The following is a 23,513-nucleotide window of genomic DNA, read 5'->3' as shown; positions in this document are numbered from 1 at the left end:
AACTTGGGTGCTTATTAAAGGGGCTAAGGTGACTAGGACTAGTTACGGAAACCCAAGGGGTTAATCTAAGATATTGGGGATGAGCAGGCCAGGGAAATCTAAATTTTAATTAAAATGTTATCGGCTCACTCTGATCGTTAAGGGCTACGAGCTCTATGCAGGTGCATGAGTGGCACGTAATGATGGGAAGACACCCGAGGTGATTTATGTCTAAAGTTGAGTCCGGGCATGCCGCTGGACGTCCCGGTAGAATCATTACTCATGATCTCTGTTGTGGTCAGTTGTTAGGTGTGAAACGCGGCGGGAGTGCCGTGTGGCCATACGTTAGCTCGAGCGGTGTATGACACGATAGTTAGCCCTGAGACTACGGGAAGATCTATAGCGGTCAGTTATCGGGTGTTCAACGCATGGGTGCATAGTGACCGGTGTTATCTCGAACGTCGAGAGATGGGACGGAGCCCAACTCGGGTTCTATAGCTCTAGGGAGATGATAAGGGGGGTGAGACTAACCTATATATGAGGAAGGGCAACTATGTTGAGGTCTCTTTCTCTGACAGACACATAGGCTAGACACGATGGTCTAGGCCTCGGATGGTGGCAGCCTTATGGCTGGCCACTAAGGCTGGATTATTGGCCCAGCCGATGTTTTGTTGCTGTACATATGTGTTTCGTTCCAGATATTTACATATGTGACCTATGTTCATACATGTGGCCTATGTTGTACCAGTGGCCAAACGTCTGCCGTGTAGATATGTTCTTCGTTCCAGTGGCCATTATCTTTGTGGCCCGATGTTTGTACCAGTGGCCAAATGTTCTATTCCAGTGGCTGGAAATCTTCCTGCCGTGTAAATATGTTCTTCGTCCAGTGGCCATTATCTTTGTGGCCCAATGTTGTATTCCAGTGGCTGGAAAACTTCCTGCCGCTTTAGTGTCGAGCTAGATTGTTGTGAGTACTGATGAGTATTCATAGATGAACTTTAACCGTGTTTGATTAGTGGAATCAGAATTAGTGATGATAACATTTACCCGTGTGATTCTGGGATTACATAACAGTGCAAGTAGTAAAGTTAGAACTAGAGACGATGTCTTTTACGTTTTTGATTTTGAGATTACATAGCAGTACAAGTGAAATTAGGACTAGAAAGAATAACTTTGACAAGTGTGATTCTGAGATTACATAAGCAGTGCAAGTATTTAAGTTAGGACTAGAGGATATGACATGTGTGAATTCTGAGTTGTGTAAATGTAGATTTGCTATTCACACTTATATATGTGTTTTCTATGAATTAATGTCAGTTACCACGGTGACTAATTCTGCATTGAAATGTAAGTTTGATTATTTTTGTCTTTTTGACTTGTATTAGAAATTCAAGTGATGTTTTCTTGAATAAGAAAGACTGGCCAGGTCTTATTTGTATTGTGTCTTTGCTTTTAAGATATAAATCTTTGTGACGTCAAACAAAGATAAATAAATGCATATTATGTGTGTTTACTATGTTTTATTTTTAGTTTAATATTGGTGTTGTATAGATGTTAATTAGTTTTGCTCAGGTCTTATTAGACCCCTTTGCCACCACACAAAGGTGCACGGATGAGTGAATAAGAACACCTCTTCGGTTTAAACCCCCCTAACATTTGGTGTCAGAAGTAAGAGATAAGATATCTATTTCTCGACGAACCCCTAACATTTGGTAGCAACGAGTGGGATCCGTGCTTGAGCAAACTAAATTAAAAATTTTTAAATTGGTTTTTAAATATGTTGAGTATATAATGGTTTACCTCAGCATAATTTTTTATATTATTGCCTTTTTTATTTGCAGTGTTAACTTTTGGAACGTGTAGAATACGTTTAATTTACTGTAATAATTTTTGTGTGATGACTGTTAATTTTTGTGTGTTCCTGATGAACACATTGTGCTAATGTAACACATTTTATTAGCACTTACGGAATTATTTTTAGACCATTTTTTATAAGAATTTGGGTAGCCAGTTGACATGCAACCTTTGTAAGTTTTAATGGTGTTGAACGTATTACTGGCAACTATGGTATTCGTTGAATAGTAATTATTGTAGATGAAACATGCTGTTACGTAATTTTATGACTGGGAAGACTTGGCTGATATTGGTACTGGACGTACATTATCAGGCCTTGTGGTATAAAATTATGTGTGACTGACTGGTATTTATCTTTATTGATGGCCATTTATTTGTAGCCTAAAGGCGTGATTTGTCCATTTTGGTTAACTACCCTTTAAAGATAAGTATGTGTTTATGCCTGGTTTCAGTAGATGTTCATTTTTGAGACATTTCAGTATGCTCATTAATGTTTTTGCCTTCAGTGGCCTTTACTGTAAATTAGAGGTGTGTGTTGTGTCAGTAGGTGAACAGTAAAGTAGAATGTTTATCTCAATTAGTTGTCCTTGTTAAGTTGATTGCGGGGACGCAATCATTTTTGCGGGGGAAGCATGTTGGCTGGTACCAAATTGTTGATTCTTAAGTAAGCATGTTGGCTGGTACTATATTGTTTATTTTTAAGTAAAATGGTAACTTGGGTGCTTATTAAAGGGGCTAAGGTGACTAGGACTAGTTACGGAAACCCAAGGGGTTAATCTAAGATATTGGGGATGAGCAGGCCAGGGAAATCTAAATTTTAATTAAAATGTTATCGGCTCACTCTGATCGTTAAGGGCTACGAGCTCTATGCAGGTGCATGAGTGGCACGTAATGATGGGAAGACACCCGAGGTGATTTATGTCTAAAGTTGAGTCCGGGCATGCCGCTGGACGTCCCGGTAGAATCATTACTCATGATCTCTGTTGTGGTCAGTTGTTAGGTGTGAAACGCGGCGGGAGTGCCGTGTGGCCATACGTTAGCTCGAGCGGTGTATGACACGATAGTTAGCCCTGAGACTACGGGAAGATCTATAGCGGTCAGTTATCGGGTGTTCAACGCATGGGTGCATAGTGACCGGTGTTATCTCGAACGTCGAGAGATGGGACGGAGCCCAACTCGGGTTCTATAGCTCTAGGGAGATGATAAGGGGGGTGAGACTAACCTATATATGAGGAAGGGCAACTATGTTGAGGTCTCTTTCTCTGACAGACACATAGGCTAGACACGATGGTCTAGGCCTCGGATGGTGGCAGCCTTATGGCTGGCCACTAAGGCTGGATTATTGGCCCAGCCGATGTTTTGTTGCTGTACATATGTGTTTCGTTCCAGATATTTACATATGTGACCTATGTTTATACATGTGGCCTATGTTGTACCAGTGGCCAAACGTCTGCCGTGTAGATATGTTCTTCGTTCCAGTGGCCATTATCTTTGTGGCCCGATGTTTGTACCAGTGGCCAAATGTTCTATTCCAGTGGCTGGAAATCTTCCTGCCGTGTAAATATGTTCTTCGTCCAGTGGCCATTATCTTTGTGGCCCAATGTTGTATTCCAGTGGCTGGAAAACTTCCTGCCGCTTTAGTGTCGAGCTAGATTGTTGTGAGTACTGATGAGTATTCATAGATGAACTTTAACCGTGTTTGATTAGTGGAATCAGAATTAGTGATGATAACATTTACCCGTGTGATTCTGGGATTACATAACAGTGCAAGTAGTAAAGTTAGAACTAGAGACGATGTCTTTTACGTTTTTGATTTTGAGATTACATAGCAGTACCAGTGAAATTAGGACTAGAAAGAATAACTTTGACAAGTGTGATTCTGAGATTACATAAGCAGTGCAAGTATTTAAGTTAGGACTAGAGGATATGACATGTGTGAATTCTGAGTTGTGTAAATGTAGATTTGCTATTCACACTTATATATGTGTTTTCTATGAATTAATGTCAGTTACCACGGTGACTAATTCTGCATTGAAATGTAAGTTTGATTATTTTTGTCTTTTTGACTTGTATTAGAAATTCAAGTGATGTTTTCTTGAATAAGAAAGACTGGCCAGGTCTTATTTGTATTGTGTCTTTGCTTTTAAGATATAAATCTTTGTGACGTCAAACAAAGATAAATAAATGCATATTATGTGTGTTTACTATGTTTTATTTTTAGTTTAATATTGGTGTTGTATAGATGTTAATTAGTTTTGCTCAGGTCTTATTAGACCCCTTTGCCACCACACAAAGGTGCACGGATGAGTGAATAAGAACACCTCTTCGGTTTAAACCCCCCTAACATTTGGTGTCAGAAGTAAGAGATAAGATATCTATTTCTCGACGAACCCCTAACATATATATATATATATATATATATATATATATATATATATATATATATATACAGATATCGATCGTCCAAATTTTACTCACACGTCTCCCTCACGTGCTGTTGATAATGCTCACATATAGCCGCTCACTACTGTAAGGTAAATGTAGGTCAAACACAGCGCATCAATTAACTGATTCTCAGAAAACAGTTTTCCGTGGGGAAAAATATTTGTTTTGTAAGTCGGAACTAGAATCTAGATTTAACTTAAGGGTTACATGGGAGAATATTATGTAAAATCTGTCAATGGTCCTGTTACTCCCCTCTTATGTAGACCAACGACGTTACGACAGATTTGAAAAACAAAATATTTAACTAAACCTGCAGGTTAATCCCATACAAACATAAGGGGGGGGGTGTGAATATGAGGGGATATCTTTATGGTGGCGTTGTCAGGTTTTTGTGGTGGCTGAGCACCAGGTATCCACTTTACAACTCCGGTCTGTTTTTGGTTAGCTCAATTCATATTTTTAAAATATTTTTGGCCTACTTAATACTTTTTAGCTTGGTTTATAGATGGTACATGCTACATAATCGAATTTCTAACTGATTTACTCGATAACAGCAGAGACATATTGTATGCGATACTACACGTGTAAAATTACTGAAACCGTTTGTAGGGCCGATTGAATGGAATAATTAATATTCTAGATTTAAAGCATAAGAAATATGCTTTATGGGGGTTTATATTTTTTTTGTTTTACTGGTTGAATTAAGGGTAATGGTGGGCGGCATAAGCTGGGCAAAGCAAGTCCAAAATGTATCGATAACCTGCAAATCACATCCGAGAGTATCGATAATCGACAAATCAACAAAAATGTAACAAGAAAACTGGCCACTGGCTTTATCGCGTGCTGATAAGTCGTTAAGTAAACGCATATGGTGTTGTATCTAACCTCACATTTTTATATATAGATGTCTAGCTTCACATTTTTATATATAGATGTCTAGCTTCACATTGTGATACATAGATGTCTAGCTTCTCATTGTGATATATAGATGTCTAGCTTTACATTGTGATATATAGATGTCTAGCTTCACATTTTGATATATAGATGCTTAGCTTCACATTTTGATATATAGATGTCAAGCTTCACATTTTGATATATAGATGTCTAGCTTCACATTTTGATATATAGATGTCTAGCTTCACATTTTGATATACCAGATGTATGAGTTGACTTTGCTATGACATTACGTGACCTGCATCACGTCTGCTTACCTCATGAGGTCATCTCCAGGTCAAAGCAGTCGGTGGTTACACTTTGATGTAGAGTAACTTGAGTATATGATAGATACAGGTACTAATACACACCTACACAGATACATGCATAAAAATACACACCAAGCAGAGACACCGACGCAGTTACATACAACTAGTAAATAAACACACAGATATACAAATGCACCCAAACTCACTGCAGCTCATACTTATCAAACTGCACACAAAAATTAAGATGCCTACAGGCAGTGGCGTCACTAGGTCCAGTATCACCCAGTACAGTAAGTGAGGGTGTCACCCCCTGCACGCAGATACATACAGACACACGTATACACACGTATCAGTCATTCAAAATATGTACCATTAGCATTCACCTTTTTAAAAATGTTTTAATTGATAAAGCTAATGAACAACCAACAAATTGCAGTTTGATTATAAAATTATGTATTATTATTATATAAAGTTATAATATGTTACAAAATGCCATGATAAATATGTTAATGCCAGTGTTTTACGTAATAATATTTTTTTAAAAATACTCTTCTAAAATTACGTGCTGTGTGTAAAAATAAACCGGGAGTGATCTCCCCTAAACTTTCTCGAATATTCTTATATAAAACAACAGGGGATGGGAACTCGGGCTATAGTCATGATTTTTAATCCATTTTAAATACTTAAAGTTTTAAAAATTGAATAAAATCTCGTAGACAAAAGAATTGCACACCAAGTGAACGCTAAATAAAAAAGTGCATAATAGTGCGCAATATTATTAGTACTTTAAAAATTTACATTTGTTTTTTGAGAAATCGGAAGTAACGTAAATTACTACTTTCTGTCAACGGAAATTACTCAAAATTTAACAGAAGGTAGAGAATTAGATCTTTTACTTACATGTGAAATTTCGTTTATCTATCTGAAATAGTACTCAAGTTATAGGCTTTTGAAAATTTCAAAGTAGAAAAAGTACCACTTCCGGTTATCGGAAATCGCTCAAAAGTTGATACGGATCTACGATTTTGATAAAATACTCATATATGAAATTTCATCAACCTAGCTGTAACAGTACTCAAGTGATCGTGTTTACACACAGACAGACACACACACACACACAGACAGACACACAGACATACGGACAGAATTGCAAGGCCGCGTTTTTCAGACTGGATTACCCACAAAACCTCTTCATTTGGATAAATCTGGATTGATAATATTTGCCCGATTAAAATAAGTCCTCTATACTTCGGATGTGATGAAGGACTGAGGGGTAATACGGTGAAAATTGTTAAAATTTCAAGTGATTTTTGTGCACGATTACAATGCTTTCTCTATACTTCGTATATACGAGAAAGTAAAAATGCCTTAAATGTATAGCGTTGTCATAAATTATAAAAGCGCCTACTGGCGCTGAATTGCCCCTATAATTTTCAAGACAAACTTCATCTCATGGTGTATGAATCTTTAGTCAATCACAATGTAATCTGTACAGGCCATCTGTTGAATATTTTGGCCAACATTGGTATGGATTATAAGGGCCATCTGCTCCATAATTTGGCCAGTGTGGTCACTAGGGGCTATCTGCTGAATACTTTGGCTACAACTAGTGTGGTCACTAGGGTCCAACTGCTGCATAATTTGGCCAGTGTGCTCACTAGGGGCCATCTGCTGCATACTTTGACCACAACTAGGGTGGTCACTAGGGTCCATCTGCTGCATACTTTGGCCACAACTAGGGTGGTCAGTAGGGGCCATCTGCTGCATACTTTGGCCATAACTAGGGTGGTCACTAGGGGCCATCTGTTGCATACTTTGGCCACAACTAGGGTGGTCACTAGGGTCCATCTGTTGCATACTTTGGCCACAACTAGGGTGGTCACTAGGTGCCATCTGTTGCATACTTTGGCCACAACTAGGGTGGTCACTAGGGGCCATCTGCTGAATACTTTGGCCATAACTAGTGTGGTCACTAGGGGCCATCTGCTGCATACTTTGGCCATAACTAGTGTGGTCACTAGGGGCCATCTGCTGCATACTTTGGCCATAACTAGTGTGGTCACTAGGGGCCATCTGCTGCATACTTTGGCCACAACTAGTGTGGTCACTAGGGGCCATCTGTTGCATACTTTGGCCACAACTAGGGTGGTCACTAGGGGCCATCTGCTGCATACTTTGGCCACAACTAGGGTGGTCACTAGGGTCCATCTGTTGCATACTTTGGCCACAACTAGGGTGGTCACTAGGGGCCATCTGCTGCATACTTTGGCCACTGTCACTGCTTTCATCATCTGACATTTCGTCAGTATAATATATTCCTTTCTTTCTCCTTTTTCTTTCGAGTTCTTGATACCTTAACTTACAACGAAGCCTTGCGTTTCTCCTTACAATGTAGTTTACTGACATTCTAGCGGTGACAACATTGTTAGGTGCTTGGTATGTTACACCACACGCCATGCTAGGGTCCCAACCTGTGATGGCTACACTGTTTACAGGCTTGGGGGAGAGAAATTTGGTAAAACATTGCATATCAATCCTATCAGAAAAATCTTCACCGCTTGGACCTCCACTTGTGTTAACAATGGGATATACCACGACAGGCCTTAGCATGGCAACAAACTTCATCAGTTCTGGGTAGGAGGAGTGGTCAGAGTATGGGACTACGTAGATTAGGTTTTTGTGTGCATAGGGCTTGGAACAACCTGAAATTAAAAGATTATTTTAATTTTCGTTTTTTAAATTTTACAAAACAAGAATTTTTTTGTGTATTCAAAGAAGAAGTTATTGTTTAATTTTACCTGTAAAAATAGCAGTTGGAATTATTGCAATTGTTGGCGAATAGGTATTTCGTTCTCTTATCATTTTAGTATTGATTTGATATCTGGGTACTGCAAATATTCGAGACCAAAGGGACATGTTGCTTGTTGTGAAAGTTTCCCAAAGATAATCTCTGGGGAAAAGTATCTCACAGATTTTATACCTCTGGGGTAAAACGTTGATCCGCTCCGAGAAAATATCAGAAAGTTTGGCCAACATGTCTTCTTTCCCCAAGTTATACACACCAATGTAAACATCATGATTGGGGTGGTCTTTGATTATCCGAACCATTTCATTCATGCTCTCTTCCCGGCTTGGGAAATTACACTTTGGATTGCAAAACGTGTTGTCAATATAGAGCCGGTCTATCTTTCCAGACAAATAGCCACAGTCTTGGAGAAGATGTTCGGAGACTCTGAAGTCTCCTGTGTACAAGATACGGCCGAAGCTGCCCTGGAAGTAAAACATGACAGCTCCTGGACAGTGGTTAGCGTCTAGTGCTGTAACAGTCATGTTGCCATGGCGACCAAGCTGGACCGTGGTCTCCTGGTTCAGGTAGAGAACTGATATCAGGTGGGATGGAAGCTGGAATTTGTTGACCAGGAGCAGAGCGGTGATTTCAGAGCAGTAGATGGTTTTACTCCAAGTCGATGTCAGCCCGACTGTATGGTCGCCGTGAAGATGAGTCAAAAAATGGACGAAGTTTTCTCTCCTTGCTTTTATGGTGAAGACGTCTACAGCTATCACAGTGCCGGGTAGAATAAGCCCATTCATGGCGATGTGGCTAACAAAACAGAGTCTACTTGTGGGTTTTAAAAGACCTGAAACCAATAAGAATAGTGTGAGCTTTGCTTATTGTTTACCAAGAAATATTTAAAAACATATTTTTTTAAATATCGTATATTCAAAAATTCAAAAGTTCTTTTTTGTTTGATTGTTTTTTTTTTTTTTTTATTATTTGGTTGTGATTTTTTTATGTGTGGTCAAAATGTTTTAATTTCTTGCAGAGATTTTTTGTTCACATTGTTTTTCATAAGATACCAGTCACTTAAAACATTCTGTAGAGAAAGGTAGACTAAGTGTGATTGGGTTAATGTGAACTGGTTAACCTCGCTATCACTACTGTTCACTCCCCTTGCTATGAGATATCAGTTCTCATGTTGTCCCCCAGTTTGTTCAGGTAATCAGTTCAAGTTTAGGAGGATGGGTGAAAGTGTTTGAGTCGGGGCCTCACTCCACTATTGTAGCCTGTTAAACCCACCCTAGATTTGTGCTGGACAATAGGTTATCTAGTCGACGCCACTGAATTTTAGTAGGTAGGCTAAACAGATTTCTTCAAACAACCCAAGCACATCTTTTTTAAATATTGTTGTTTCAAAAACTAAAGATTCTAATATTTTTAGGGCTGAAATTTTTCGCTTTGATGATACCAGATTACTAAATGAGCACATTTCATTTTATTTTAAAAAGGTAGAAATTTTTATTAAAGTTTTTTCTTATTTTCTGCTGACATGAAATCCACGGACCAATAATATAGCCAATTAAAATTTTTATTACTAAAAGTGAAATTTCAAGGTGAGAATGTTGGGTTGATTTAAAAAGAAATGTAGCTTTAAATGAACAAAAAAATATGTCCAAGTATTATGTTGTTGTATACTTTATAACATTGATTCTTAAAATAATAAATTTGTTTCAGGTTTAGGTTTTTCTACTGTCGATATGAAGGCAAAAATTATAAAAACACGTTTCTTATCCCTGTCAATAACAATAAGGATCGAGGGGAGTAGGGGGGGGGGGGGCTCCTCATCAGTAGAAGACATCCTAGTGTAAGGGAACCACGGTGCTAGTGTGTCAAGGTGTGCTAGTTACAACAGACTGTGTTTCTCTGTTCTGTGAAGTGTAGATTGTTTATTAAAGATAGTAATCGTTCATACAATAGACAAGCCTTGGTGTTAGTGTTGTGTTTGTAACCTGTTTACTGTTGTGTTTAAACATCCCATGGCGCGCTCATCCGCACACCACTTGCGTGCTGGCGCCTTCACAACATTGACCACATCGACATATTCTATTTTTAGCTTGTGTTTAAATTTTGTTTAAAATAAACCGGTAGTGATCTCCCCTAAACTTTCTCGAATATTCTTATATAAAACAACAGGGGGTGGTAACTGGGGATATAGTTGTGATTTTTAATCCATTTTAAATACTTAAACTTTTAAAAATAGAATAGAATCTCATAAAAAAAACATTGCGCACCAAGCAAACGCCGAATAAAAACGCGTATAATAGTGCGCAATATTATTAGTACTTTAAAAATTTACATTAGTTTTTTGAGAAATCGGAAGTAGCGTAAATTACTACTTCCAGTCAACGGAAATTACTCAAAATTTAACAGAAGGTAGAGAATTAGATCTTTTACTTACATGTGAAATTTCATTTATCTATCTGAAATAGTACTCAAGTTATAGGCTTTTGAAAAATTCAAAGTAGGAAAAGTACCACTTCCGGTTATCGGAAATCGCTCAAAAGTTGATACGGATCTACGATTTTGATAAAATACTTATATATGAAATTTCATCAACCTAGCTGTAACGGTACTCAAGTTATCGTGTTTACACACGGACAGACAGACAGACAGACAGACACACACACACACAGACATACGGACAAGATTGCAAAATTATGTTTTTCCGTATCAGTGAGGTGTAAAACGTCGAGATTTGTAAAAATCTCGATTTTTTTTTTTTGCACGATTACAATACTTTCTCTATACTACGTATATACGAGAAAGTAAAAATGTAGCTTACCGCGTGTAAACAAGATGTAAGTTGCGTTATCCAATAAGATATAAACAGCCTAAAACAGTGCTACATTGGGAGATGCTTGTAGCCACGACTTCGAACTATAGTGGCTTTTTCTAGTTGAGCTGTTTCATTTCATCAGGCTTTAGTTCCGGGAAATTATTGATTTCAGGATGCGTGTGATTCAGACGAAATAATTGCGCAGTTGGTTTGGGGACGATTTGTTATAATTTATCAGGGAGGTGTAAAACTTACTTATTTAGTTATGTATCATTTAGATGAGTGATTAAACAAATCTTTCAACATCGGTGATTTAAGTAACAATTTTCCGACCAATTCATAAGTTATTAGCAACGAGAAACAAAATAAGCAGCCTTTCCCAGCAGAAAATAATTTTTTCTTCTAAGTTGTTATTTAAATTATAATATGTTTTTATTGGATTTCAAAACTGGCAATTCACGTGGTAGGTGAAGTAGAGCTCATCTTTTTATATTGTCCTCGGCATATGAGATTTAGTGTGTTAAGATCCATGCTCAGCCACCCTTGCTTTCCCTAACAATATAAACCCGTCACGGCTGAATGGGTTGAGGTACATCCTACAGGTCTCGGTTCGGTATTCGAACTCGATATTTTTGGAACAGCTAACCCCTTCCCCTCCTCCCGATCCACGCCTTTGTTCTTAAAATAGTACACATCGGTTAGGAAAACAAAGTAAGCAAACAAGTGGGATGACAATCTTAAATTGAACCGTTCGCTTTTAATTAGAAATAGTGTTACATTAAGAATAGGTTAGTATTAGTATAGGGGTTATTTATAGGGCTACATATTCGGTTTTGGTTTTTTCGAATACCTATGCGAAGTTAGGCAGTATGCCTAGTCAGTATATATATATATATATATATATATATATATATATATATATATATATATATATATATATATATATATATATATATATATATATATATTTATATATATACAATAAACGATGGGCTAAATTCGACTCACACGCCAACCTCACGTGCTGTTGATAATGCTCGTGTATAGCTGCTCAAAGTGTGGTAAATGTAGGTCAAACACCGCGCATAACTTAACTGATTCTCAGAAAACAGTTTTCCGTGGGGAAAAATATGTGTTTACTTTGTAAGTCGTAACTAGAATCTACACTGGAGGGTCACAGGGGAGAATAAAATGTAAAATCTGTCAATGGCCCTGTTACCTCCCCTCTTATGTAGACCAACGACATTAAGACAAAGTTGAATAACGAATATTTTACTAAACCTGCAGGTTAATCCCATACAAACATAATGGGGGGGGGGGAGGGGAATATGAGGGGATATCTTTATGGTGGCGTTGTCAGGTTTTTTGTGGTGGCTGAGCACCAGTTGTCCGCTTTACAACTTCGGTCTGTTTTTGGTTAGCTCAATTAATATTTTAAAAATATTTTTGGCCTACTTAATACTTTTTAGCTTGGTTTATAGATGGTATATGCTACATAATAGATTTTTCTAATTGATTCTTTACTCGATAACAGCAGAGACATATTGCGATACTACACGTGTAAAATTACTGAAACCGTTTGCAAGGGCGATTGAAAGGAATCATTAATATTCTAGAATCAAAGCATAATAAATTTGTTTTTATATTTACTTTCTCGTATATACGAAGTATAGAGAAAGTATTGTAATCGTGCAAAAAACAAAAATCGAGATTTTTACAAATCTCGACGTTTTACATCTCACTGATACGGAAAAACATAATTTTGCAATCTTGTCCGTATGTCTGTGTGTCTGTCTGTGTGTCTGTCTGTGTGTCTGTCTGTCTGTCCGTGTGTAAACACGATAACTTGAGTACCGTTACAGCTAGGTTGATGAAATTTCATATATAAGTATTTTATCAAAATCGTAAATCCGTATCAACTTTTGAGCGATTTCTGATAACCGGAAGTGGTACTTTTCCTACTTTGAAATTTTCAAAAGCCTATAACTTGAGTACTATTTCAGATAGATAAACAAAATTTCACATGTAAGTAAAAGATCTAATTCTCTACCTTCTGTTAAATTTTGAGTCATTTCCGTTGAACGGAAGTAGTAATTTACGCTACTTCCGATTTCTCAAAAAACTAATGTAAATTTTTAAAGTACTAATAATATTGCGCACTATTATGCGCTTTTTTATTTAGCGTTCACTTGGAGTGCAATTCTTTTGTCTACGAGATTTTATTCTATTTTTAAAACTTTAAGTATTTAAAGTGGATTAAAAATCATGTCTATAGCCCGAGTTCCCATCCCCTGTTATTTTATATAAAAATATTCGAGAAAGTTTAGGGGAGATCACTCCCGGTTTATTTTATTTTTGGCATTCAGGGTAATGGTGGGCGGCATAAGTTGGGCAAAGCAAGTCCGAAAGTATCGATACACGGCAAATTATATTTTAAAGTATTAGTACCCAGCAAATCACACCCGAAAGTATCGATAATCGACAAATCAACAAAAATGTATCAAGAAAATGGCCACTGGCTTTATCGCGTGCTGATAAGTCGTTAAGTAAACACATTTGGTGTTGTATCTAACCCCACATTTTGATATATAGATGTCTAGCTTCACATTTTGATGTACCAGATGTCTAGCTTCACATTTTCATGTACCAGATGTCTAGCTTCACATTTTGATATATAGATGTCTAGCTTCACATATTGATATACCAGATGTCTAGCCTCACATTTTGATATATAGATGTCTAGCTTCACATTTTGATATATAGATGTCTAGCTTCACATTTTGATATACCAGATGTCTAGCTTCACATATTGATATACCAGATGTCTAGCTTCACTTTTTTTTATATATAGATGTCTAGCTTCACATATTGATATACCAGATGTCTAGCTTCACATTTTGATATACTAGATGTCTAGCTTCACATATTGATATACCAGATGTCTAGCTTCACATTTTGATATACCAGATGTCTAGCTACACTTTTTGATATACTAGATGTCTAGCTACACTTTTTGATATACTAGATGTCTAGCTACACTTTTTGATATACTAGATGTCTAGCTTCACATTTTGATATACTAGATGTCTAGCTACACTTTTTGATATACCAGATGTCTAGCTACACTTTTTGATATACTAGATGTCTAGCTTCACATTTTGATATACTAGATGTCTAGCTACACTTTTTGATATACCAGATGTCTAGCTACACTTTTTGATATACTAGATGTCTAGCTTCACATTTTGATATACCAGACGTCTAGCTTCACATTTTGATATACCAGATGTCTAGCTACACTTTTTGATATACTAGATGTCTAGCTTCACATTTTGATATACTGGATGTGTGAGTTGACATTGGTATAGCAACACGTGACCTACATCACGTCTGTTTACCTCATGAGGTTATCTCCAGGTCGAGAAGTCGGTGGTTACACCTTAAAGTTGAGTAAATTGAGTATATGTTGGAGACAGATACACACCTACTCAGATACACACCATGCAGAGACACACCGACGAAGTTACATAGAGCTACTAAATAAATACACAGAAACACAAACTCACCCAAGCTGATCGCAGCTCAAGCTTTTCCACACCAACAGAAAGATGCCTAAAGGCAGTGGCGTCACTAGGTCCAGTGTCGCCGAGTACAGTAAGGATGGGTGTCACCTCCTGCACGTATTCAGACACACGTGTACAGACACTCATATGCACACGTATCAGTCATTCAAATGTAGGCCTACCATTAGCATACACCTATTTTAAAAGTTATAAGTGATAAAGCTAATGAACAACCAACAAATTGCAGTTTGCTTATAAAATTATGTTTTATTATTATTATGTAAAGTTATAACATGTTATAAAATGCCGTGACATATATGTTAATGCCGGTGTTTTAAACAATAAGTTGAAAAAAAAATATTTAAAAAAACGTACGTGTGTAAAAAAAAAAACTATATATATATATATATATATATATATATATATATATATATATATATATATATATATATATATATATATATATATATATATATATATATAGCCTTGTCATAAATTATGAAGACGCCCACTTGCGCTTAATTGCTCCGATTATCAAAAATAATAAAATGATATGGTCGAATGTAAGTGTTAAAGACTGCTTACTTAGTTGTTCTTTTGTTCCTGGTTGTCTGTAAGTCTGGTGTGCGTATAGGAAAACACTTACTTCTTCATCTAACCGCAAAATGGGTTTTATCTTTCAATCAAGGTAGGGTACAATTAAATTAGATTAATTAGATTGTTTATCACTACCATTACTTTTATTGTATCAGGGCTAGTAAAGACGGCAGCGTTGAGCAGACGGAGGGCCATCTTTTGAATTATTACTAAAAATTCTAAAGACAAACTTCATCTCATGGTAAATGAATCTTTAGTCAATCACAATGTAGTCTGTACAGGCCATCTGTTGCATACTTTGGCCACTACCAGTGTTGATTATATGGGCCATCTGTTGCATACTTTGGCCACTACCGGTGTTGATTATATGGGCCATCTGTTGCATACTTTGGCCACTACCAGTGTTGATTATATGGGCCATCTGTTGCATACTTTGGCCACTACCAGTGTTGATTATATGGGCCATCTGTTGCATACTTTGGCCATTGTCGCTGCGTGCATTATCTGACAATATCTCGTCAGTATAATATATTCCTTTCTTTCTCCTTTTTCTTCCGAGTTCTTGATACCTTAACTTACGACGACGTCTTGCATTTTTCCATACAATGTAGTCTAGTGACAATCCAGAAGTCACAACATTGTTAGGAGCTGGGTATTGTACACCACATACCGTGCTAGGGTCCCAACCTGTGATGGCCACACTGTTTACAGGCTTGGGGGAGAGAAATTTGTTAAAACATTGCATATCAATCCTATCAGAAAAATCTTCCCCATTTGGACCTCGACGTGTGTTAACAATAGGATATACCACGACAGGCCTTAGCATGGCAACAAACTTCATCAGTTCTGGGTAGGAGGAGTGGTCAGAGTATGGGACTACGTAGATTAGGTTTTTGTGTGCATTGCGCATGGAACAGCCTGAAAATAAAAGATTATTTCAATTTTTGTTTCTTAAGTTTTACAAAATAAGAATTACTAGCCGTCCCGGCCAGGCCATGCACTGGCCTCTGTGAAAAACCTATCTGTAAAGGACCATGACATGTGTGTTTAATAATCAGCATATACCCGTCATTGCCCACCCTAACCACAACCAACCCAAACCAAAACACACACAAAAAACGCAAACATAACACAAACGATAGCAAAAATACAGACACAAACGAAAACACAAAAACAAACGCAAACACAAACCCAACGACAAACGTAAACACAAACACAAAGAAAACACAAACGCAAAAAAAAGCAAACAAAATCCAATCGCAAACACAAACCCAACCACAGATGCAAACCCAACCCAAACTCAAACATTAACATAAACATAAACGCAAAGTGCTCACAGTCTAGCCCGGTGCGCCAAATCGCACCATGCTGGGGCGCCGGCGGAACCGCCTGTTTCAGCTCAGTAAAGGATTATAGTACCCCAACTTATTCATAGTCTTTTGCACGCAACTTAACGAACTTAGGCGCCATAGCGAACACGAGAAGGCCCGTGGCGCCAAATAGCACCCTGTCAGGGAACCGGGGGGACGCCCGGATGTGATTCACTTAAAGACTATAGTAACCTTTCTTATCCATATTCTATCGCACTATTTAAAGTGAAATTATGCAGCACAACGCTCACAGGATAGCTCAGGGCGCCAAATTAACAGTGGCGGGGCGCCGGTGTACGCGCCTATTTTAATTTAGTCATCAATTATAAAACCACAAGCTTATCCGACAATGGAAAGAAGTAAACATAGAGAACATTTAGGGGCTGGCTTCCTAACTGTTATTGATTTTAAAAATTAATTAGTAAACAGCACGTTTAGTGTATAGAATAATTAAAAGGCAGTATTTAAAATACCTACAACATTGCAAGGAGTGCTAAAGAACTAGAAGTAAACAATTTTCAGAAACAATTCGAAATTTTGTGAAAGGTGATACAGTTTTTTTTTTTATTTTGTTTAATAGACATGCCGACAATTATCCCTCTAAGTTTGAAAAATGAAAATAGTTTTACAACACCTTCAATATTATTTTTTTAAATTATGAATTAAGACGATGAGAACTTTAGACGTATATCACCATGACGATGAATTCTATTATTTTCTCATATTTCTTTGGAATCCGCTGTCCGCTACATACATACATCATTCATACAGAATTGATCTTTATATATTAGACTAGCCGTCCGGGCCAGGCCCTGCTCTGGCCTCTGTGAAAAACCTATCTGTTAAGGACCATAACCTGTGTGTTTAGTAATCATCATATACCCGGCATTGCCCATCCTAACCACAACCAACCAAAAAAAAAAAAAAACGCAAACATAACGCAAACACAATTACAAATACAAACACAAACGAAAACAAAAACCTAACAACAAACCCAACCACAACCACAAACATAAATACCAAGAAAAAAAAAAAAAAAAGCAAACGAAAACAAACCAATTCCAAACGCAAACCCAACCACAACACAAACACAACACAAACACAACACAAACACAACACAAACATAACACAAACACAACACAACACAGCACAACACTAACACAACACAAACATAACACCATCACAACACCAACACAACACCAACACAACACAACACAAACACAACACAAAACAAACACAACTTAAACACAACACAAACACAACATAAACACAACACAACACAGCACAAACACAACACAAACATAACACCATCACAATACCAACACAACACAACACAAACACAACACAAAACAAACACAACTTAAACACAACACAAACACAACATAAACACAACACAACAGAAACCTTAATGGCTATCCTAATTTATAAAAGGCCATGTGCGCTCTTCTCTCTCTCTCTCTCTTTCTCTGTCCGCAAAAAATTTTCGCCGGACATCACGTCAGAATCGGCAGCGATATATCGAGAACTTTTTACGGACTTTTGTTGAAAATAATATGTTAGATGTTTTAAATGTATAACCACAATTTTACTTAAAGAAGAAAAATAAAAATTAAAGGCGTATTCGAATGTAGAGAAACAGTATTATTTATGCAACCGGAAAAGCATTAATACATGTGAAAAAGAACGCATAAAACTGTGACGTCGCTATTGCTTATACATTAACTAATGACGTCATCTGCTGTGTTTTGAATAAAAAGAAATGAACTATTTCATTCAAATTTGATTTAGATCTACGTACACTATGAAATGTATACAATACAGTTTTTCCGGCCTAAACTCATAAAATTTATTTTATTTATTTGGATTCTAGATCTAGAGATTCTAGATCTAGACTAAATCTAAATCTACGCAATAACTAGATCTATAATCTAGACGTAGACGCTAAGATCTAGATTTAGACTCTAACTTCTCTAAAATCTATTCCAAAAATAAATTTCTATATTAGGACTAAACTATTTCAAGACTTATTTATTTTATACAAAATCTTTGTTATGAACTGGCTAATTTGGGATAAAAAAATAATTTGAAAGAATAGGCATATTCGTGTAAGTTAAGATTTTAAAATACGTGTTTCATTCTCCGTATTTTATAAGGTGCCTAAATAGCGGAGATGTTAGTGTACATTAAACCACGCAGGTGGTGCGGGTTCGAGACACAGCAAGTCAACTTGGTTAATGTATTCTTTTTTATTATGCTCGGGCTAAACTTAAAAAAAAAATTCTTTTAGGAATCTAGATCTAGATCTAGATTCTAGATTGTCGGGTGTCCGATAGGGCACTTCCCGGCGCCGCAGGCACTTCAAATTTGGCATGATCTTGCCTTGGTGCGACAGAACACGGGGGCCGGTTGGCCGAAAAGTCTACGATGTGGGGGTCAAAACTGACCTCGACTGACCGGTACCTTATATGAGCTATAAATCGAAAAAAAATGTCCACGGAGGAACCTCTTCATAACTCTTGAGGTCGTAGACCGACCTTCGGGCGAATTAATTAAGCATTCAAATTCTCAATGTTTTCGAAAGCCTAAGCGAAGCTGGGCAGCATGCCTAGTTATTATATAAAAGTGTATATCTTCTTGTAGTTTGGAGCAGGTCTCTATAAAAGAGCTTTCTGGTGCGACCGACCAAAACGAATTCCCCTTCGTGCGCAAAAAAAGACAGACAAAAACGAAGCGCAAAAAAGCACAAATTCCTGTTCCCGAATAAAGATGTCTTTTTTTACGTCAAATGTCTTTGATTAAAAAAATAATTAGTAAACATTACGTTCAGTGTATGAAATAAATAAAATGCAGAATTAAAAATACCTACCATATGCACTTGATTAATCTGTGCTAATTATGTAATTTTTTTTCCCCAACACCAAACCAAAGTAATAAAAAGTAAATTCTTTTCCACCCGATTTAATGCTTTTAAAGGGAAGTAATTGTGTTTTCCTAATTGATCAAAGGGAAATAAGTGCTAAAGGACTAAATATAAATAATTTTCAGACATAATTAGAATTTTTGTAAAAGATGATATTTTTTTTAAATGTTGTTAAATGAACATGTCGACAATAATTACTATCAGTTTGAAAAATGAAATTATTTCACAACACTTTCAGTATTATTTTTTTAAACCATGCATTTAGACCATGAATACTTTAATTATCTAACTTTTGAATCCATTGAAGTATCGTATTTTCTTATTTTCCTTTTTAATCCACGACAAACATAATTACATACATACAGAATTTTCAACTTTATATATTAGATTTGTGTATTCAAAGAAGTTACTCTTCAATTTTACCTGTAAAAATGGCAGTCGGAATTATTGCAATTGTTGGCGAATAGGTATTTCGTTCTCTTATCATTTTAGTATTGATTTGATATCTGGGTACTGCAAATATTCGAGACCACAGGGACATGTTGCTTGTTGTGAAAGTTTGCGACAGATAATCTCTGGGGAAAAGTATCTCACAGATTTTATACCTCTCGGGTAAAACGTGTATCCGCTCTGAGAAAATATCAGAAAGTTTGGCCAACATGTCTTCTTTCCCCAAGTTATATACACCAATGTAAACATGATGACTGGGGTGTTCTTTGATTATCCGAACCATTTCATCCATGCTCTCTTCCCGGCTTGGGAAATTACACTTTGGATTGCAAAACGTATTGTCAATATAGAGCCGGTCTATCTTTCCAGACAAATAGCCACAGTCTTGGAGAAGATGTTCGGAGACTCTGAAGTCTCCTGTGTACAAGATACGGCCGAAGCTGCCCTGAAAGTAAAACATGACAGCTCCTGGACAGTGGTTAGCGTCTAGTGCTGTGACAGTCATGTTGCCATGGCGACCAAGCTGGACCGTGGTCTCCTGGTTCAGGTAGAGAACTGATATCAGGTGAGATGGAAGATGGAATTTGTTGACCAGGAGTAGAGCGGTGATTTCAGAACAGTAGATGGTTTTACTCCACGTGGAGGTCAGCCCGACGGTGTGGTCGCCGTGAAGATGAGTCAAAAAATGGACGAAGTTTTCTCTCCGTGCTTTTATGGTGAAGACGTCTACAGCTATCACAGTGCCGGGTAGAATAAGCCCATTCATGGCGATGTGGCTAACAAAACAGAGACAACTTGTGGGTGTTAAAAGACCTGAAACCAATAAGAATAGTGTGAGCTTTGCGTATTGTTTACCAAGAAATATTAAAAGTTTTATTTTTTTAAATATATTATATTCAAAAATTCAAAAGTTCTTTTTTGTTTGTTTGTTTGTTTGTTTTATTATTTTGTTGTGGTTTTTTATGTGTGGTCAAAATGTTTTAATTTCTTGCAGAGATTTTTTGTTCACATTGTTTTTCATAAGATACCAGTCACTTAAAAACATTCTGTAGAGAAAGATAGACTAAGTGTGATTGGGTTAATGTGAACTGGTTAACCTCGCTATCACTACTGTTCACTTCCCTTGCTATGAGATGTCAGTCGTCATATTGTCCCCCAGTTTGTTCAGGTAGACAGTTCAAGTTTAGGAGGATGGGTGAAAGTGTTTGAGTCGGGGCCTCACTCCACTGTTGGAGCCTGTTAAACCCACCCTAGATTTATGCTAGATAATAGGTTATCTAGTCGACGCCACTGAATTTTAGTAGGTAGACTAAACACCAGTAGGAGACATCCTAGTGTAAAGGAATCACGGTGTGTCAAGGTGTGTGCTAGTTACAACAGACTGTGTTTCTCTGTTCTGTGAAGTGTAAATTGCTTATTAAAGATCGTAAACGTTGTTAGCGGCCTATGTCCCGGTAGGTACGACAGGCAAACCTAACCTAATCGTTGTTACAATAGACGAGCCTTGGTGTTAGTGTTGTGTTTGTTACCTGTTTACTGTTTTGTTTAAACGTGCCATGGCGCGCTCATCCGCACACCAGCGGCGTGCTGGCGCCTTTACAATATTGACCACATCGACATATTCTATTTTTAGCTTGTGTTTAAATTTTGTTTAAAAAAATGTAGCTTACCGCGTGTAAACAAGATGTAAGTTGCGTTATCCAATAAGATATAAACACTAAAAACAGTGCTACATTGGGAGATGCTCGTAGCCACGACTTCGAACTATACTGGCTTTTTCAGGCTTTGCTGTTTCATTTCATCAGGCTTTAGTTCCGGGAAATTATTGATTTCAGGATGCGATTCAGACGAAATAATTGCGCAGTTGGTTGGGGACGATTTGTTATAATTTATCAGGGAGGTGTAAAACTTACTTATTTAGTTATGTATCATTTAGATGAGTGATTAAACAAATCTTTCAACATTGGTGATTTAAGTAACAATTTTCCGACCAATTCATTCAGTTACTAGCAAAGAGAAACAAAATAATCAGCCTTTCCCATCAGAAAACAATTTTCTTCTAAGTGGTTATTTAAATTATAATATGTTTTTGTTGGATTTCAGAACTTGCAATTCACGTGGTAGGTGAAGTAGATCTCATCTTTCTATATTGTCCTCGGCATATAAGATATAGTCTGTTAAGATCCATGCTCAGCCACCTTTGCTTTCCCTAACGATATAAACCCGTCACGGCTGAATGGGTTGAGGTACATCCTACAGGTCTCGGTTCGGTATTCGAACTCGATATTTTTGGGACAGCTAACCCCTTCCACTCCTCCCGATCCACGCCTTTGCACTTAAAATAGTACACATCGGTTAGGAAAACAAAGTAAGCAAACAAGTGGAATGACAATCTTCAATTGAAACGTTCGCTTTTAATTAGAAATAGTGTTACATTTAGAATAGGTTAGTATTAGTATAGGGGTTATTTATAGGGCTATATATTCGGCTTTGGTTTTTTCGAATACCTATGCGAAGTTAGGCAGTATGCCTAGTCAGTATATATATATATATATATATATATATATATATATATATATATATATATATATATATATATATATATATATATATATATATATATATATATATATATAATAAACGATGGGCTAAATTCGACTCACACGCCGACTTCACGTGCTTTTGATATTGCTCGTGTATAGCCGCTCAAAGTGTAGTAAATGTTGGTGAAACACTGCGCATAAATTAACTGATTCTCAGAAAACAGTTTTCCGTGGAGAAAAATATGTGTTTTTTTTGTAAGTCATAACTAAAATCTAGATTTAAGGGTCACAGGGGAGAATAAAATGTAAAATCTGTCTTTGGTCCTGTTACCTCCCCTCATATGTAGACATTACGACAAATTTGAAAAACAAAAAATTTAACTAAACCTGCAGGTTAATCCCATACAAACATAATGGGGGGGGGGGGGAATATGAGGGGGGGGGAATTTCTTAATGGTGGCGTTGTCAGGTTTTTGTGGTGGCTAAGCACCAGGTATCCGCTTTACAACTCCGGTCTAACTATTTAGGTTAGCTCAATTAATATTTTAAAAATATTTTTGGTGTAGGCCTACTTAATACTTTTTAGCTTGGTTTATAGATGGTATATGCTACATAATAGATTTTCTAACAGATTGTTTACTCGGTAACAACAGAGACATATTGTATGCGATACTACACGTGTAAAATTACTGAAACCGTTTGCAGGGCCGATTGAAAGGAATAATTAATATTCTAGAATTAAAGCATAAGAAATATGTTTTATGGGGGTTTATATATATTGTTTTTTTACTGGTCGAATTAAGGGTAATGGTGGGCGGCATAAGCTGGGCAAAGCAAGTCCGAAAGTATCGATAACCAGCAAATCAAATCCGAGAGTATCGATAATCGACAAATCTACAAAAATGTATCAAGAAAACTGACCACTGGCTTTATCGCGTGCTGATAAGTCGTTAAGTAAACACATATGGTGTTGTA

At 37.0% G+C, this 23,513-nt stretch overlaps 2 protein-coding genes across 2 annotated transcripts; both read right to left on the bottom strand.

The window, feature by feature from the left end:
* Positions 1 to 6,947: 6,947 nt before the first annotated feature.
* LOC131947505 (uncharacterized) lies at positions 6,948 to 21,718 on the bottom strand. The gene is made up of 3 exons (XM_059308723.1): positions 21,666 to 21,718; positions 19,969 to 20,808; positions 6,948 to 8,182 (listed from the first exon to the last, which is right to left on the bottom strand). The coding sequence occupies exons 2-3, from the start codon at positions 20,759 to 20,761 to the stop codon at positions 6,948 to 6,950; spliced, it is 2,028 nt and encodes a 675-aa protein (XP_059164706.1). The 5' UTR covers positions 20,762 to 20,808; positions 21,666 to 21,718.
* On the bottom strand, positions 15,140 to 16,259 carry LOC131947524 (uncharacterized). Its single transcript, XM_059308766.1, has one exon. It carries the CDS (start codon positions 16,163 to 16,165, stop codon positions 15,509 to 15,511), a length of 657 nt encoding a protein of 218 aa, XP_059164749.1. The 5' UTR covers positions 16,166 to 16,259; the 3' UTR covers positions 15,140 to 15,508.
* Positions 21,719 to 23,513: the final 1,795 nt, after the last annotated feature.

The sequence above is a fragment of the Physella acuta genome, unplaced genomic scaffold, assembly GCF_028476545.2.
Source record: "Physella acuta isolate Inbredline_101_S28 unplaced genomic scaffold, ASM2847654v3 ptg000596l, whole genome shotgun sequence".
In the NCBI taxonomy this organism is placed as follows: Eukaryota; Metazoa; Mollusca; class Gastropoda; family Physidae; genus Physella; species Physella acuta.
This window is presented reverse-complemented; position numbering and strand designations above follow the sequence as displayed.